Here is a 20,144-nt window from a genome sequence, read left to right as displayed (position 1 = left end):
AACTCTGAACTTAGCTTGTTGTTTATCTAAATTAAATAAATAATTTTAGATTATTTATTTGAGATTTTTCTCTGAATATGGGTATTTATCACTATGAAGTTCCTTCTTAAAACTGCTTTTACTGAATCTCATAAATTTTGGTATATCATGTTTCCATTTTAATGTATTTCAATGTATTTTTTATTTCACTTTTGGTTTCTTCCTTAACTATTGGTTGGTTAGGAATATGGTGTTTGATTTCCACAAAGTTCTGAATTTTTCAAATTTCCTCATATTGTTTATTTCTTGTCTTATATCGTTGTGTCAGAAACTACACTTGGTATAATTGCATCTACTTAAATTCCTAAGCAAAAAGAAAAAAGCTGGAGACATCATGTTACCTAACTTCAAACTACACTACAGGTCTACAGTAACTAAAACTACATGCTATTGGTACAAAAACAGATACACAGACCAATGAAACAGAATAGAGAGCTCAGAATAAGGACCACACACCGACAACTATCTTATCTTTGACAAATATGATTTTTTTAAAAAAAGCAATGAAGAAAGGATTCCCTATTCAATAAATGATTCTGGGATAACTGGTTAGCCATAAGCAGAAAGTTGAAATTGAGCCCCTTCCTTATATCATCTACAAAAGTCGACTATAATGGATTAACAACTACAATGTAAAGCATAAAACTTAAACAAAATCCTGGCAGACAAGCTAGGCAATACCATTTTGGACATGGAAACAGGCAAAGATTTTGTCACAAAGATGCCAAAGCAATTATAACAAAAGCAAAATTTGACAAATGGGATCTAATTAAACTTAAGAGCCTCTGCATGGCAAGAGAAATTATCAACAGAGTAAACAGACAACCTATAGAATGAGAGAAAATATTTGCAAACCATGCATCTGACAAAGTTCTATCCTTATCTAAAAGGAAATTAAATTTACAAGAAGAAAAACATTAAAAAGTGGATAAAGGACATGAAGAAAGACACTTTTCAAAAAGAAGACATACATGCGGCCAACAAGCATATAAAGAAAAGCTCACCATCACTAATTATTAGAGAAATGCAAATCAAAACCACGATGAGATACCATCTCAAACCAGTCTGAATGTCTATTATTAAAAAGTAAAAACAAAATTAGGTTGGTGCAAAATTGAAGTTTTTACAATTACTTTTAATGGCAAAAATGTAGTTACTTTTGCACCAACCTATAGCAGATGCTGGTAAGCTTGTGGAGAAATGGGAATGCATATGCACTGTTGGTGGGAGTGTAAATTAGTTCAGCCATTGTGTAAAACAGTGTGGTGATTCCTCAGTGACCTAAAAACAGAAATAATGTTTGACCCAGGAATCCCATTGCTGTATATATACCAATGGAATACAAATTATTCTATCATATAAATGTATCTGTGTGTTCATTGCAGCACTATTCACAATAGCAAAGACATAGAATTATCTAAATGCCCATCAATGGTAAACAAAATAAAGAAAAAGTACTACATATACAGCATGGAATATTATGTAGCCATAAAAAAGAACAAGATTATGACTTTTCTGGGAACATAGATAGAGCTAGAGACCATTATCCTACCAAACTAATGAAAGAAGAGAAAATCAAATATCATATGTTTTCACTTATAATTGGGAGCTAAATGATGAGAACACATGGACGAAAAGGGAACAACAGATACTGGGGCCTATCTAAGGGCACAGGGTGGAAAGAGGGAGCAGGATCAGAAAAAATAACTTTTGGGTGCTGGGCTTAGTACATACCTGACTAAATAATTTGTGCAATAAACACCCATGACATGATTTTACCTATATAACAAATCTGCACATGTACTCCCGAACCTAAAACAAAAATTAAAAAAGAATAAAACTAAACAATAAAACATGCTAAGATGAAGAAAAATAAAACTTTTATGTGACCTAAGGTATAAGCTAGTGTGGAGAACGTTCTATGTGTCCTTGAGATGAATGTATATTCTGCAGCTGTTGGATAGAATGTTCTACATCTATAATGTCATATATATGTTAGGTTTCCTTGTTCTATAGTGTTCTTCGAATCCTGTTTCTTATTGATTTTCTGTCTGCATGATCTATCCAACGCTGTAAATGGGGTGTACATGTTTTCTATTATTATCGTATTGCTGTTTCTTCCTTCAGTTCAATTAATATTTGCTTTATATATTTAGGTGTTCCAGCATTGAGAGATGTCTTTATTATTGTTATAATATCTTGATGAATTAATCTCATTACTATCATACAATGACTTTCTAATTCTTTTTACAGTTTTTTAAAGTCTATTTTGTCTGATAAAAGAATAACTTTTTTTTCTTTTTTGATTACTATTGCATAGAATTTGTTGTTGTTGTTGTTTTTATTGTTGTTGTTTTTAAATGATCTTACTCTGTTGCCCAAGCTGGAGTGCAGTTGTGTGATCACAGCTCACTGTAGCATCAATCTCCCAGGATTAATCCATCCACCCACCACAACCTTCTGAGTTGCTGGGGCTAGAGTTGTGTACCACCATGCCTGGCTAATTTTTTTTGTATTTTCTGTAGAGACATGGTTTCACCATGTTGCCCAGGCTGGTCTCTTGCATTTCAGGGCTCAAGCAATCTGCCCACCTTGGCCTCAGGGATATTTTTTATTTCTTAATTTTATCTTATATGTGTCCTCAAACCTAAAGTGTATCTCTTGCAGGCAGCATATAGTTGGATCTTTTTAAGAAAAAAAGTTGATTTAGTCACTGTATTTTGATTGGAAAATTTAATTTGTTTAAATTTGCAATATTTGTTGATAGGTGAGGACTTTTTATTGCCATTTCAATGGTTTCAAAATGTTTTGAGGTTCTTGTTCTCTTTTTAATCTTCTGTCTTTTTTCCTTTAAGACTTTTTAATTTTTTGTGGTGTTATGTTTTGATTGTGCATTTTTTAATCTTTGTGTATCCGTTCCTGGTGTTTTGTTTTTGTATGACTATAATGAAGCTTACATAAAACATCTTATAGTTACGACAGGCTATTTTAAGCTTATGAAAACCTAACCTTGATCACAAATAAGAATTCTATACTGTCACTTCTCCCTCCATTTTATGTTATTTATATCATGTCCCTATTTACACCTTTTTAAAACATATATCCATTAACAAGTTATTCTAGTTATAGTTATTTTTAATACTTTTTTTAGATTTTACATTAGCATTAAAAATGATCTTTCTATAATCGCTATAGCATTAGAAGATTCTGAACTAGAGTACCTACTTATCTTTACCAGTAAGTTTTATACTTTTAAGTTTTCATGTTGTTACTTAGTGTCCTTTTTTATTTATCTTGAAGAACATCCTGTAGCATTTCTTGTAAGGCAGGTATAGTGGTGATAAACTTGCTTGACTTTTGTTCATCAGTGAAAGTTTTTATCTCTCCTTCATTTTTTATGGATAACTTTGCCAAGTAAATTATTCTTTGTTGTCAGGTTTTGGTTGTTGTTATTGTTGTTTTCTTTCAGCACTTTAAATATATTGTTCTACTCTCTCCTGGCCTATAAAATTTCTACTCAGATTTCTGCTAATGATCTTATTACTGGGGAGAGGTGAATGTTCCCTTTGTGAGTGATGAGTCATTTCTTTTGCTGCTTCCAAAATTCCCTTTGACTTTTGACAATTTGATCAGAATGTGTCTCAGTGAAGATTGATTGATGTTTAGCCTATTTGGGAATCTTTGTGCATCATGAATTTGAATGTTATTTTTTTCCCAATATCTACAAAGTTTTATCTATTTTTTTAAGCAAACTTTCTTTTCCTTTATTTTTCTCTGCTCTTTCTGGAACTCTCATACTACATATACTGTCTCATTTGATGGCATCCTATAAGTAATATAGACTTTCTTCACTCATTCTTTGTCTTTTTAGCTTTCTGACTGAATAATTTTAAATGATCTGTCTTTGAGTTTGCTGATTCTTTCTTCTATTTGAGCAAGTGAGCTGTCATAGCTCTCTATTCATTTTTTTAATCATTGTAATCTTCACTTTTATGATTTATATTTCTTTGTTGAATTTCTCACTTTGCTTATGTAATGCTTTTCTGATTTCATTTATTTGTAAATCTGTGTTCTTTTGTAACTCATTCAGCTTATATAAGATGGATATTTTTAATAATTTGTCACACAACTTGTAAATATTTCTTTTAGGTCAGTCACATGAACTTTATTTTGTTCCTTTGGTGGTGTCATGTTTCCTTGATTCTTCATATTTTTAAAGTTTTATGTTGAAAAAAGCAGTCCCATTTTCAAGTCTTTACTATCTGTCTTCAATGGAGACTTTCAAAAGTCAACTTAACTAGGGATTTTGAGCATCTCTCAGGCTATTTTTATGGGTATACCCACCCCACTGCTCTTTTATCCTCCTATGATGAAATCCTGGGATTGTGTGCCTTCTCTTAATCCTGTTAAGGCAGGCCAGGTGTTGAAAGCCTCCTCTTTATTTTTCACATGGCAATGCTCTGACATATTTAGTCCTGTGTGCCTTTTCCCAGCCCTGCAGCATTGAGCTAGCTGGTGATATATATGCACTCTGTGTAGGGATTTGCTCACACCATCTCAGGAGTGCATGTAGATTGAAGAAGGTGCATATTAGCCAGTATGGGACACTGCCGGTGACGTTTTTCCATAGAGCTCACAGGTGGGTCTCTTGTGGAGTCCCTAAGCCACTTAGTAGGATATATGGCCACATTTTGAGATCCACACAGTGGTTGCTTTGAAGTCATATCCCTTCCTCCCTGCTCCTGTTCCCCCCCAAGACTATTTAGTCATGCCAGTCACCTCAGAAATCTGGTAATGGGAAAACCAATGTAAGCTTCTTGGTTACCATTCCATAAAATTGGGGAAGCTAGGTCCTCACTCAGCTCTCACTTTCCCCTATGGGAGAAATGATGGGCCTGGGGGATCTCCCTTAGACATAGACTATGCTGCCGTAGAAGAGAGTGATGTGGATAAAGTGTAACTGTTCTTACCCACTTAGTGTGTTTGTCCTCAATCTTTTTTTTCCTTGAAGAGAGCTCTAGAATCTCTCCACTATGCAATTCCTAGATAATTCTTAAAATCGATGTTGCTGAGGGGGTGTGAGGGCTGGAGTCTCCTATTCCATTATTTTGATCTTTGTGAGTTTTTTACTTTATTTTTGTTTGTACAAATTCCCTTTAAATACCAATATCTCTCTGTCCTAAAAAGTTATACCTTGTAAATATACATAAAAATTACTCAGCCTCATACTACTGTGCTCTAATCAGTTAAAGGCCTAATTCAATTATTTTAATTTGGCATGAGGACAATGGTAAATATAAGCACACAGATAGGTGCTGAGATTATATAGTTGTATAATGAGTCATAAAATGGTCATTTAGATAATTCAGAATATTCAGTTTTCCATTTGTATCTATGGAGGATTGGTTCCAGGACCTCTCATAGGTACCAAAATCCATGAATACTCAAGTCCCTGATATAAAATTGTTAGTAAATGTGGTATAAATAGTTGTTACACGGTATTGTTTAGGAAATAATGACAAGAAAAAAAAGTGCATATGTTCAATAAAGACAAATTTTTTCCGAAACATTTTGAATCCAAGGTTTGTATTCCATAGATATGGAATACAAGGGACTGGCTATGTTTATATTTTACTTATATTAAACTGCTCAGAGAGTTCACACTGCCAGAAATTTGCCACGGATCTCGGTTTAAGAAACGCTGTGCGAGACCAGTTTCCCAAGAACATGTTTTATTTCATAGAAACCTTAATCACAACACCTAACTGGAACATACTGGGTACCAGTTAAATGTTGGTTTAATTAAAAGTGTCAAGAATTTAAAGCAGCCTAGATGTCATAGGAAACCATTAAATAGGAATTTTCTAATTTAGCTCAACTCTTTTGTCCTTATGTTTCTCTAAAGTCCAAATATCTTTCACATACTGCTGTATTTGTTTGTTCTTGCACTGCTATAAAGGAACATCTGAGACTGGGCATTTTATAAAGAAAACAGGTTTAATTGGTTCACGGTTCTGCAGGCCATACAGGAAGCATTGAAAACTCCATGAGGCCTCTTCAAAAGCAGATGCTGCCATGCCAGGAAGCATGGCAGGAAGCATGCCAGGAAGCATGGCAGGAAGCATGCCAGGAAGCATGGCAGGAAGCATGCCAGGAAGCATGCCAGGAAGCATGGCAGCATCTGCTTTTGGAGAAGCCTCGGGGAGCTTTCAGTCATGGCATAAGGCAAAGAGGGAACAAAGTGGAAGGCACTTCACATGGCTAGAGCAGAAAGAAAAAGATGGGAGAGTTTTACACATGTTTAAACAACCAGATCTCACAAGAACTCACTCACTATTTTGAGGACAGTACTAGAGAAATGTCTCCGTGTAACCTCCTTCTAGGCCCCACCTCCAACACTGGAGATAACAATTCAACATGAAATTTGGGAAGGGACACAGATCCAAATCATATCAATGACTTTCAAATTTAGCATCTCCATTCCAGCTAACTGGATGGGAAAAAGAACATGGAAGGTTTTGATGGGCCCAGGCTAGCAGTGGTAAATAGCACTTTTGCCCTTTTTACAGTGACTCAATTTCTATTTCATGGCTACACTGCAAGATGTACCATAGTTGTAGTCTAGAGGTCTACTAAGAAAAAGTTGAAAATTTGTATTTTGATCAGCAGTCATATATGCTACAGAGCTTCAGGTAGTGTAGTCCCACCAGTAGTATGTGGGACAAAGAGTGCATGTATTAGTTAGTGTAGGCTCTGGAGTCAGTCTTTAATTGGAATCAAAGTGATGTCATTTCCCTGTCAGTTCTGCATGAATAAAATGGATATTTTACACCTAATCCCTAGATTTGGTGATAAGATTAAGTGAGATGATTGATTTATTGGACTTATAACAGTACCTAGCACATGACCATTATTAGATAATTGTTATTTATTTTTATTAAACATTAATAATTACCAGCTACTATAATTGGCATGTGAAATAAAGCTTGTTTTCCATCTCTGCTTGGGAGAACAAGAGTATTGATGAAACAAGCAAAATGTCTTCATCAAAAGAACCATAATATTTTATATAAATGCTTTCTACATAATAAAGTAAATTTGTATTTATATAAAATCTTCCAGGACTTCAATAATGAGACTTTTAATTTGGGGTCTAAGCAATGAGATAGGAAGTGTGATATAAACCATGCCACTCTCAGCACATCTCTGACTCAAATATTTTGGTAGAATTATCTGTATCTATATCTCTCATAAATAATTATTGAGGGAGAAACATATGTAATCTTGAAAATCACACCCATGTCCCCCACTCCAATTTAGCAATATTCTAACTGAACTGTCAGCAGTATGGATATGTTTTTTACTGTGAATTAAACTGAATTGGAAAATACAGCTTGCATGCATAGTCAAATTGACTCCTAATGCCTTCACCATTGAATTGAATGGCAGTACTACAGACTCATCCTGTGCTATCACTCCACTGGGGGGCTGAGCCTGTCATCATAAACCTCACTTGAGAATGCTTATTAAGTTGAGGGCCTAAAGGCCATGAATGCACAATACTTTTTCTCAGTTCACCAATCACATAGTCATTCCTGTTTTCTTAGGGTGAATTGATAAACAGGCAAAGATGGTTGGAAAATTACTTTTTGCACTCTGAGACTTAATAGGGCAGACATTCTATGTCTTGGCAATAGAAAAGGTAGTAGGGGTAGAAAATTGTTCTCACTGATATGCTCCCTCGAAGTAACATAAATATGTGATCTATACAATCAACCCTTTCCAAGTATTTAAAAATCTGAGAGTAAACGTTGCACTTTTAGGTAATAATATGAAAGTGGTAATAATGATGCCTCAGAAAACAATACAATTCAGTGAGTTCAATCAATGAAATTCACTCTCTCCAAAAAAGAAAGGGAATAATAGAGGGCAAAACAACCTAGAAATAGGATCGGAAGATTATCATTAAAAATAAATATTACAAATATTTGAGAGACACCCTGGTTTATGTTATTTCTGTGACTGTCATTTTAAAAGCAAATAGTGTTAGAAATGTATTAATAGGAATGAGATACATAAAAATAAGTATATTGAGGATTCTTTCAACTCATATGACAGTATTACATTCATTTCTGAAAAGTAAGAACAAAACCGGATGTAGAAAAAACAGGAAGTTTCCACACAAGATAGAAAAATAAAATAAAATGTGCCAGGGCAGTGGATCATGCCTGTAATCCCAGCACTTCGGGAGGCCAAGGTGGGCGGATCATGAGGTCAAGAGATCGAGACTGTCTTGGCCAAACTGGTGAAACCCCATCTCTACTAAAAATACAAAAATTAGCTGGGCGTGGTGGCACACTTCTGCAGTCCCAGCTACTTGGGAGGCTGAGGAAGGAGAATTGCTTGAACCCAGGAAGCAGAGGTTGCAGTGAGCCAAGATCAGGCTGCTGCACTCCAGTCAGGCAGCAAAGTGAGATTCAGTCTCAAAATAAATAAATAAAATGCTAGAAGGCAATGCTGAAAAATAGAAAGTGCATATATGTGCTTTGAAACACACAAATTTTGGTTGAAATATTATCCCTGTGACATGTGAATTTCAAGACTTTAATGATGTTAGTTGACATCCCCTAATCTCTTTGCTTTGTCCGTAAAATGACAGCAATTTCATATGGGTATTGTGATAGCATAGGTCACATCATGTTTGGCTCACGGTAACAACTCAAACATAAATAATTTCCTCACTCCCAGGGAAACATATTATTGAAAAAATACTGGAGGATGAAAGAAATGAATTTATTGGGAATTGTTTTGAATGAAAAGAAGTGATTTAGTGTACCCTCCCATCCAGTAAACAGTCTGTTAACATCCTGAAAAACCTGCACTCGAACAAACAGCCTTATATCGCATCTTGACTTCCTGGGAATGTGATAATACTGTAATAGGATGTAGGCCTTAGAAGTGTTCAGAAAAGCATTCAAAACCATCATAAATATGTGTCTAAATAATTTGAGAATAACCCAATCTAATTTCTTGTACAAATATTTTAATCTGTGTATGGCATGTCTTATCCACTTATCTTATGACTGAACGTCCCCAAATCGTTCTGAAACTATATTTGTCAATTTAATTCATTACACATCTTAATTTCTAATAAATGTTTATTTTTATAGCTTTTACAATTGGGACACTAATATTGCTGTTTGTAACTCAAGTCCCAACTATCAAGTGATTGCCGATAATCCAGAAGGCTTACTTTTCAAATTCAAAAGAGACAGAAAAATTCTCAATGTGGACCCAAAGGTAATTCTGCTTTTACACTTAGATATCTCTTAACATGTTATTGTATTTCTGCCATTATTCAAAAATCTATTAAGTATTTGACACTCCTAAGTTGTTAAATTTAGAAAGAAAAAACATTTTGAAACTTAGAGCATATACTACCTTTTAAAAAACACTCTAATGCTTCATAAATTATTAGAAATTACTAAGAGAACTCACAAGTGGAAACACTTCTTTTTTTAAAAAAATATATATTTTATTGCATTTTAGGTTTGGGGGTACATGTGAAGAACATGCAAGATTGCTGCATAGGTACATACATGGCAATGTGGTTTGCTGCCTTCCTCCCCATTACCTATATCTGGCATTTCTCCCCATGTTATCCTTCCCCAACTCCCCACCCACCACCGTCCCTCCCCTAGTTTCCCCCCACAGACCCCAGTGTTCTCAGGAAACGACACAAGAACAGAAAATCAAACACCACATGTTCTCACTCATAGGTGGGTGTTGAACACTGAGAATACATGGACACAGGGAGGGAAGCATCACACACTGGAAACACTTCTTAATGTTTGCATTGCACCAAGGAGTCAGTGGGCCACGCATGTGCTTCCCCTGATCCTGGAAATATCCAGATGCTTGTTGCTGTTAGTTAGAAAAGGGAGACTCTTACCTTACATTTGTATTCAGAATTCGAATACCCCTCTGTGTATGTGACTAACACTAAAAACGCGACAGTTCTTAATGTATTTCTAAGTGTTAATTTGGAAAACACTTTTACTTAAACATTTTAAAGACATGTCTCATGATATTTTGGATTCGTTCAAATATTTACATCTTGAATATTTTCAAAGAATGCATTTGGATCATGACTTTTTCTTACAATTTGTCATAAGTCTAGGGATGAAAGTTGAAAATCTGCTTGAAGTCATTACGTGTTTGAGTTGTATTTGTAGGTTTCATTCTGTTGTTGTTTTATAATTTTGAAAACTATTATTCACATGACAACATCACTCTAAAATCCAAATGCACGAAAAATATTCCTTCACAGTAAAATAGATAAAAATGATGTGATACATATGGAATATAGGCAAAGATGGGGAGAGTCAGGTTATAATAACTTTTCCAAAAGTTTTTAGAAAACCAAAGTTAAAAATTCAATCTATAGACCATGTCCACTTAGTATAGCTCTTTGCACATAAAAAGTGCTAAGTGACCATGTGTTTGAAGGATTAATGAACAAAATTAGGTAGCAAGAAATAAATAATTACCTGAAATGAGATTCAGCTACAAATATCAGAAATGCTGACATAGTAACTTAAACAGGATAGAAGCTGCTTTCTCTTCCATATGTAAGTCTAGATAGTGACAATCCAAGGTTGATATGACAGCTCTGCAGTCATCTGGGCCAGGCTGGCCCTCATTTTCCTGGACCAAGATAGATCTCCAGCCAAGACAACCACATTCAAAACATAATGCATGAATGAGGATAAGAGGGTACAAAGAACATTCCCCTGCTGCCTTTAAAGGGAGTTTTCAAAAAGCTACCACAAAAATGTTCACTTATGTTCCATTATAAGAAGTTAGTCTTATGGAGATGATTAACCACATGCAAAGTTGGGAAATACAATCTTAGTTCAAGTGGCATGCACCCAGCTAAAAACAGGTATTCTGAGACAGGGAAAAGAGAGTTTAAGGAGACAACTGGCAACTTCTAACACAATGCTAACTCTTTTGAAATAGTAATACTCTTTTTTGGTCTGAGATTTCTCATTAGTGAAATGCTATTTATTAAGTTTTCTGTACTTTGCCCCAACTGATCTCATTTTGGTTTTGTTGTTGTTGTTGTTGTTTAAATTTATTTATTTTACTTTAGGTGCATACTATATCTGGCATTTCTCCCCGTGTTATCCCTCCCCACCCTCCCTTCGCACCCCACCACCTGCTGTCTCTCCCCTACCCCACCCCAACTGCCCCCAGTGTGTGATGCTCCTCTCCCTGAGTGTCCGTATTCACATTGTTCAACATCCACCTGTGAGTGAGAACATGTGTTTAGCTTTCTGTTCTTGTGTCAGTTTGCTGAGAAGTAAAGAGGAACCATTATGAAGAAGCAGAGTTGATAAACTACTCTGATATTCATCGATTCATAATAAATACGGCCCTAAAACTCTGATCCAGTACTTCATTTCACTTCCTTAGAAGTCTAAACTATATAAATAAGAAAAGATTTTAAATTATTAACACCCTTGTTAAGATGTGTAAAAGAAATATTTGAATCAATTTTGAATGACATCATATTTAAACTATTTTAGGGCTGTATTTTAACTAATGGCATATTTCAAGAATGTATGCCATGAATTGTAGCTTTTATGGTCTTTGGGGAATCATTATTGAATGTGAACTGTTGCTTAAACATGGTTCAAATAATTTTAACTAAAATTCTCATTTCCCAAATAGTCAACTATGAGATTTCAACATGACATATAACATTTGTCTCTTTTCTTCTGAAAGAGTTTTATTAGAATTTATGATAAATTTGAAGAAAACATTTTCTAACTCTTGAAGAAAGAAAAAGCATTTGGTTAATGAGTGATAAGAGTAAGAATTGTTAGGTGAGACATCCAACAACATTTGGATACATGTATTTCTTTAAATTTTAATTTTATCTTGTGGAAAACAAAAATTGGTAGTAGACTTAAGAAAAGAAATGTTGGTCTCAGCATTAATAAACAGAGTTTTAGGCTTTACTATAATTGGTTGCATGACCTTGATAAATTCATTCAACTTCCCTGGGTTTTAGTGGTCACAATTAGAAGATAGACGGGTTTTCTGTTGTTGCTTTTGTTTGTTTGTTCTCTTTCTGATATATAGAGTTCCTTTAAAGCACCAGGCCCAGTTTTCAGAGATTCTGCCTCAACTGGGACCAGAAATCCAGATTTTAATAAGTAGCCACTATGATTCTGCTACAAGTTGTTTATGAACTGCAATTTGAGAAAGGCTCCATAAAAAGTCAATAGTCCAAAAAATGTGTCATTCTGTTCTCAAAAATCAGTAGAAAAACACTTATATATTTTAACTATTATGGACCACATTCACTCTCTTCAATGATCCAAGATCTTTTGTATATCATGCATCCAACTTAAGATTTCTTATAGACCTACAGAAGAACCAAGAAATAAGCAAAATGAGTGTCTGTAGTTACATTAATAACTACAAATACATAGTGATCGGAATTACATTTTTATATTCAATAGTTTTTTAGCAATTTTAATTGAAATTCTTCCTAAGGTGAACATCTCATAAATCCAGTAAAGTGCTATAAAATAATATAAGAGCAATTCAGCTGTCCTTTTCTTCTTCTTAATGTATGCTCTTTGAAATACTTTATGGTTAAAATTAAAGAGGTCAAGATAAATGAAAGGTGGAAACAGTGATAAACAGGATGTGTTTACTTTGTACAACACAGATGTGGACTCATTAATTCTGAAGCATGTTTCCCATGAAAGGCAGTTGTTTAGGAATGGTAACAATGGAAAAAGAAACTTGTGCAGGTCTTACAACAAGTAATATGAGTTCATTGGTTAAGAAATTCCAAATGCAATGAGTTTGGTTGCATTAAAAACAGGACCACTGACTTTAACTTCCCTGCAGCTGTATAACATCTGGAACAAATAAGCCAAGTTTCTATTTTTGAGTGAAGAATGCTTGTTTGAGTGATTCACATCCACCAAAATGTTTCCAGTGTATTATCTTTAGAAGAATTAAATGGAAGCACTTTGAACTCTGTCCAATATATTATCTGGACAAATTTTTAAAATAGGCCTTTTTTTTTTTTACTTTTAAAAAACATTAACTATGGGAGAATTTGCTTTGAGTCTTACCATAGCGTAAGTGGTCTAAAACTGGATGGACCACTAATAAGGCGAGAGAGAGAGAGAGAGAAAGAGAGAGAGAGAGAGAGATTGTATACAATAGTTACAACAACAACAATTCTTGGTTACACCAGCTTTTCTCCACTTCCCCTTTCTGAGAGGCCATCACCTGAAAAAATGACTTGCTAATGAATATTGAATAAATATTCATTAAATTGATGATTGAATGGCTCATTCCCTCCAAAAACAGTAACAACAAGAAGAATACGGTAATTAAAAGTTAAGGAGTAAATTATGTTAGTTATTTGATATAGCAGTGATAGCAGAAATGGTATAGTAATTTCCCTCTATACTAACCCAAATAAGTCAAAAAAATTGCAAGATTTATTGCTGAAATCAGATTTCAGAGCAACTATGCAGAAATCTTTATTTTGGTCTATGCTTTCATAACTTCTTGTGCAGTCTCCCAGGAATATATAATTTAAACTAACTAAAATTAAGACTGTTGAATTAGAACATGATTTAAATTTATCAACAGACTTCAACAGATTAAATGACTCACTCACAGTTACACAGTTAATTATTAGAAGAAACCATCAATGAGGCTTAAATATTATGAGACACATGGAGGAGGTGAAGATGAGCAGGACTTTAATCTTTGCCCTTTAAGTGCTGTTAGTGTCTTTAGGGAAATAGGCAGGTTATGTTTTAACAACATACTGCAGTATAAGGCAGAAAGTGGTACACTGCACAGGAGAGAAATACTCTGGGAATTCAGTGGAAGAAGAGATGATTTTTGATCTGGAGACAGGAGCTAGTAGAAAGGAATGGTGAGGTGAGAGTATGGAGATAATGTTAGGTGTTAATGGAGGAAGCAAACTTTACCCGGACTTAAAGGAAGATGAGGAATTGAACCAGAGATGGAGAGAATTGTTTTTATTGCATTTTAGGTTTTGGGGTACATGTGAAGAACATGCAAGATATTTGCATAGGTACACACGTGGCAGTGTGATTTGCTGCCTTCCTCCCCTTCACCTATATCTGGCATTTCTCCCAATGTTATCTCTCCCCAGCTCCCTACCCTGCACTGTCCCTCCCCTATTCCCCCCAACAGACCCCAGTGTGTAGTGCTCCCCTCCCTGTGTCCATGTGTTCTCATTGTTCATCACCCACCTATGAGTGAGAACATGCAGTATTTCATTTTCTGTTCTTGTGTCAGTTTGCTGAGAATGATGGTCTCCAGATTCATCCATGTCCCTACAAAGGACAAAAACTCGTTGTTTTTGATGGCTGCATAATATTCCATGGTGTATATATGCCACATTTTTCCTGTCCAGTCTATCATCAATGGGCATTTGGGTTGGTTCCAGGTCTTTGTTATTGTAAACAGTGCTGCAATGAACATTCGTGTGTATGTGTCCTTATAGTAGAATGATTTATAATATTTTGAATGTATATCTAGTAATGGGATTGCTGGGTCAAATGGAATTTCTATTTCTAGGTCCTTGAGGAATCACCACACTGTCTTCCACAATGGTTGAACTAATTCACACTCCCACTAGCAGTGGAAAATTGAATGCATAAGGAGGGAAAGGCAATCTATTCCAGGAATTAGACCTATTACCCAAGATAAGATTCAAAAATGTAAATCAGACAAAAGACAACCCAAATAGTTCCATTTGGCTGCTGCATTGGCTTGAAGGGGTGAAGTGGGAATTAAGCCTGGAGAGGTCATCAGAAGCTTTGACTGCAGCACTGATGCAGATCTTGTACTGGACTTAATAGAATATGAAATATGCCAAGGGTCTTGTGCAGGAAATAACAGGATGAAAGTTAATGTCAGAATGTGTAGAGAAGTACAGATTAGGGAGGAAAAACTGGAGAAGACAAGCAGAAACAGTAATCCAGGTGAAAAGGAAAAAGGACTGAAGTAGAGGTCCTGCTGTAGTTGGCAAATTTTGATTTGATACTTTCGATATTGCAACTACCAGATCATTCAGGCACATATAGAACTTATATTATGTATGTCTATCTAGAAAAGTTTTTGAGAGACCTCACTTTGCCCCAATACTCAGAAAAAAAAAGAGGGGGACAGAGAACGTGTGTGCGGAAGAGAGGAGAGAGACACTATTGCTGGATGAGTATAGAGAAAATAGGTGAGCTGGGTGGACGTCTGTGACTCTTTGTTTTTCCCTCCACTGCGCTCTTCCTCATTTGATGTTTCCTGGGCAACTGTTGAGCACTGTGAGGTATTAATGTGAATCTGAAAGGTAGATTTCTTGCCCTAAAAATCTTACAGGTTAACTAATGAGTAGGTGGGAAAATATATGCAGAGACATGGCAAGTTAGAAAGTAACCGAAGAGGACAGAAAAGGTTCTGTAAGAATTCAGGGGAGGCAGAATGTACTTTAGACCAAAGCTGTTCAAAAACTAGTTAATCAAAGAGATAGCATCTGAACTGGATCTTGAAGGGTGGATATTGTGAGGACATGAGGACTGGAGAGGAAGGGTGTTCTGATAGAAAGGAAAATCACACATAAAGGCATGGGAGCACAGAACACGGGGTTGTGAGGAGAAGGCTGGGTACCTCCTCATGGCTAAAGAGTGGTTGTCAGCACAGATCAAAATCACCCAGAAAGCTTTAGAACTTATGATGCTTAGCCTCATCCCAGGAATGCTGGATAATTGGTCTGAGTGGAAGGCTTTGGCATTGATACTTTTCAAAAATACCCTGGGTGGTTGTATTCCTAGGAATTTTATTCTCTTTGTAGCAATTGTGAATGGCAGTTCGTTCTTGATTTGGCTCTCTTTCAGTCTGTTATTGGTATAACGTAAAGGACCTCTTCAAGGAGAACTACAAACCACTGCTCAACGAAATAAGAGAGGACACAAACAGATAGAGAAACACTCCATGTTCATGGTTAGGAAGAATCAATATTCCTACAATCAATTCTACAATGGCCATACTGCCCAAAGTAATTTACAGACTCAACACTATCCCCATCAAGCTACCAATGACCTTCTTCACAGAACTGGAAAAAACTACATGAAATTTCATATGGAACCAAAAGAGAGCCCACATAGCCAAGTCAATTCTAAGCAAAAAGAACACAGCAGGAGGCATCACACAACCGGACTTCAAACGATACTACAAGGCTACAGTAATCAAAACAGCATGGTACTGGTACCAAAACATAGACCAATGGAACAGAACAGAGGCATCGGAGACAGCATATCCACTACCATACAATCTTTGACAAACCTAACAAAAACAAGCAATGGGGAAAGGATTCCCTGTTTAATAAATGGTGCTGGGAAAACTGGCTAGCCATGTGCAGAAATCAGAACCTGGACCCCTTCCTGACACCTTACACTAAAATTAACTCCAGATGGATTAAAGACTTAAACATAAGACCTGGCACCATAACAACCCTAGAAGAAAATCTGGGCAAAACCATTCAGGACATAGGAGTAGGGAAGGACTTCATGAACAAAACACCAAAAGCATTGGCAATAAAAGTCAAAATAGACAAATGGGACCTAATCAAACTCCACAACTTCTGCACGGCAAAAGAAACAGTCATTAGAGTGAATTGGCAACCAACAGAATGGGAAAAAAATTTTGCAGTTTACCCATCTGACAAAGGGCTGATATCCAGAATTTACAAAGAACTCAGACAGATTTACAAGAAAAAAACAAACAAGCCCATTCAAAAGTGGGCAAAGGATATGAACAGACACTTTAAAAAAGAAGACATACATGAAGCTGACAAACATATGAAAAAATGCTCTCATCATCACTGGCCATTAGAGAAATGCAAATCAAAACTACATTGAGATACCATCTCACGCCAGTTAGAATGGCAATCATTAAAAAATCTGGAGACAGGAGATGCTAGAGAGGATGTGGAGAAACAGGAACACTTTTACACTGCTTGTGGGAGTGTAAATTAGTTCAACTATTGTAGAAGACAGTGTGGCGATTCCTCATGGACCTAGAAATAGAAATTCCTTTTGACCCAACAATCCCATTACTGGGTATATATCCAGAGGACTATAAATTGTTCTACTCGAAGGACACATGCACACAAATGTTCATTGCAGCACTGTTTACAGCAAAGACCTGGAACCAACCCAAATGCCCATCAATGATAGACTGGACTGGGAAAATACACCATGGAATATTATGCAGCCATCAAAAACAATGAGTTCGTGTCCTTTGTAGGGACATGGATGAATCTGGAGAACATCATTCTCAGCAAACTGACACAAGAACAGAAAATGAAATACCGCATGTTCTCACTCATAGGTGGGTGATGAACAATGAGAACACATGGACACAGGGAGGGGAGCACTACACACCGGGGTCTATTGGGGGGAATAGGGGAGGGACAGCGGGGGAGGGGGAGCTGGGAGGGATAGCATGGGAAGAAATGCCAGATGTGGATGAAGGGGAGGAAGGCAGCAAATCACACTGCCACGTGTGTACCTATGCAAATATCTTGCATGTTCTTCACATGTACCCCAAAACCTAAACTGCAATAAAAAAATACCCTGGGTAATTCTAGTAGGTAAGAAGGGTTGAGACAAAAGTGTGGGAAGGAGAGTCATGGCAGAAAAGTCTTGGGAGAATAATTGAACTCCAAAAGTGGAAGCCAAATCTAATTACTTTTTGCCACTCTATACACTTCAAGGAGATTCAGCACCATGTGTGTCACAATGAGTTAGAATCAAAATTTCTAAGTATGAAAATGCATAATCCATTTTGAAGGTAGGCAACATGACTTTTCTGTTGGCTAAACTTCATTGGTGTGCTTTTATAATGCAAAGGAAGATCAATTATATTAAAATGTGAAATTTTACAAGGCAAGATCTCTTTTTGTTATCTAATTTCTAGTAGAGTACATCTGGAATATAGTTACTTGGTAAATCACTGATAACTAAACAAGCAAACCAAAAGATGTGAAAAATCTCAGAGATGTATGGTTTCTATCGGATGCAGGACATTAGTGAAACAAAAAACATTATTATAGAAAACAACTTTCTGGTTCCATGCTGATTGTCACAAAGTGGAAGGCATGTGCAATGTGGACTGTGCATGTATTTAGCAGAATTGACTCCTTTGTTCTTTTTGTATCAATACTCCTATTAAGCCCAGATTCCTCTATTTGAAAATTGTTCACAATTGTTCAAACATAACAATGAACTACATTGGCATGTAATCTAATCATCCAGCCTGCCATGGGTTTATTAGGAGCAATTCATATTAATTCAGTAAAACATTTCCTCTTCCTCTCCCTTTCTCAAATTCACCAATCAGAGAACATCAGGCTTTGTCCTTAGATATCAAACTAAATCTATCTATGGTGAGGCCCAGGAATTTATATTTTTAAAAGCTTGTTCAGGTAACCCTAAAGATTAGCTGGTTTACATAGTACTATTATCTTAGCTGTTGCTTCACCTTAATGTATGTGCATAAAGCAATCAAACTTCATGCCTATAAAATAAGTTGTACTTCAATAGTCTTAATTTTAAGTCATTGAAATGACACATTCCTGGGACTGCATAGACCAGAAAGCACAGACCATATACCAAAGAGTGCTGGTAACAAGTTACAACTGCAGTAAATGATTCTGCTAGTAAATCACCATCACCGCTCTTTTTGCTTCTTATTTGGATCATTATGGAAGTCAGAGAGTGGGTGGGGGCATGTGGGGGTTTACACATTCTTGCTATTACTGCCTCATGGAACTTCATTTTGTGAAGTGAGTTTACCTAGAGGCTCAAATGAAAAAATAGACATGACAGAAACTTGTAAAGCATAAACTGTTAAATGTAAGGCAGGAACCCTTTCTGGACATTTTGCCATTGTATCACCAAGGCTAGCACCATGTCTGCACACCAGTAAACATCTGTGGGGTGAATAAATTGAATATTAAATACTTGCTAAAGAAATGAATGGTAGAGCCAAAAATCCTGCTTAAAAAAAATTGAGGTTAACTTAAAATATTTTAGGGTCTTAGGCACTGAAAAGATGGAGAGCTAAAGCAATTTTTAGCTAAAAACTAACAAAGGAATTGACTTCAGTGCTTTTCTGCCTAGGTAGATGGATGAATGAATTAACACTCAGGGTCCTTTGGGGGGACTTTTAAGGGTAAATGGTGACTTGTCCAGGGTAATGGCAATGAGTTAGGTGCATGGGGGAATGAGAGTAGCAATTACTTTATTATTTTTTAAATAAATATATAGTCATCGTTATCTATTATTTTACAAGTGCTAAAAACAAATATGTCAAACTATTTCTCTGAGCAAAAGACTAGACACATAAAATTTTAAATTAAAAATAAATTCAACCAATAAAATCACCCGTTTTTGGTTTTGTAGTTTTTTTTAATTTAGAGGAAGATTCCAGCAACATCTTAATAGAGCTCCCCTCTCCTCTGTCCTGCCCTCTTAAGCAACCCCCACCAAGCACTTGCTACTATTAGTAGGAAAAGTGTTCATTACCTGTTTAATGCCACCTCTGCTTCTGAGGTCATTGGCTCCTCTTCATTTCCCTTGCCTCTCAGACCCTAAAAACCTAACCTGTCACAGCCTTGAAATTGATCTTCTCAAAATGGAATCCCATAACATTTCTACATCCTATCAGCAGATGGTTTGAATTTAATCTCTGGGAACCTCACCCTTCAGTGAAGGTCCTCAGTTTTAAAATCTGCTTTTTACAGGAGCCACATATAATCCTTTTTGAAAAACAAACAAACAAACAAAAAGCTGAATAGAAGTTTTAAGCAAGGCTATGATTTCCTCAATGTCTCAGAAATGTTTCTTCAAAGTCTGCTGTAAACCTAATCTAATATTGGGCCAGTGGAGCAGGGGATATCTACTGAATACCACCTTTTTGGCCCCTGGATTTTCCTTGGAGGCCTCTTATAAATGTTGCTTTTTAACTGTGAC

The 20,144-nt window shown here is 36.0% G+C and overlaps 1 protein-coding gene across 6 annotated transcripts in view; it reads left to right on the top strand.

The window, feature by feature from the left end:
* Positions 1 to 20,144, top strand: part of CFAP299 (cilia and flagella associated protein 299) — a 737,014-nt gene that overhangs the window by 669,859 nt on the left and 47,011 nt on the right. For all 6 annotated transcript variants that reach the window (XM_054253217.2, XM_054253220.2, XM_054253219.2 and 3 more), the window contains one exon: positions 9,210 to 9,339. In XM_054253217.2, the coding sequence (XP_054109192.1) occupies positions 9,210 to 9,339 (130 nt within the window). The remainder of the gene's footprint in view (positions 1 to 9,209; positions 9,340 to 20,144) is intronic.

The sequence above is a fragment of the Callithrix jacchus genome, chromosome 3 (genome assembly GCF_049354715.1).
Source record: "Callithrix jacchus isolate 240 chromosome 3, calJac240_pri, whole genome shotgun sequence".
Classification (NCBI taxonomy): Eukaryota; Metazoa; Chordata; class Mammalia; order Primates; family Cebidae; genus Callithrix; species Callithrix jacchus.
Note: the sequence above shows the minus strand (reverse complement) of the source record. Positions and strands in the feature narration are given on the sequence as shown.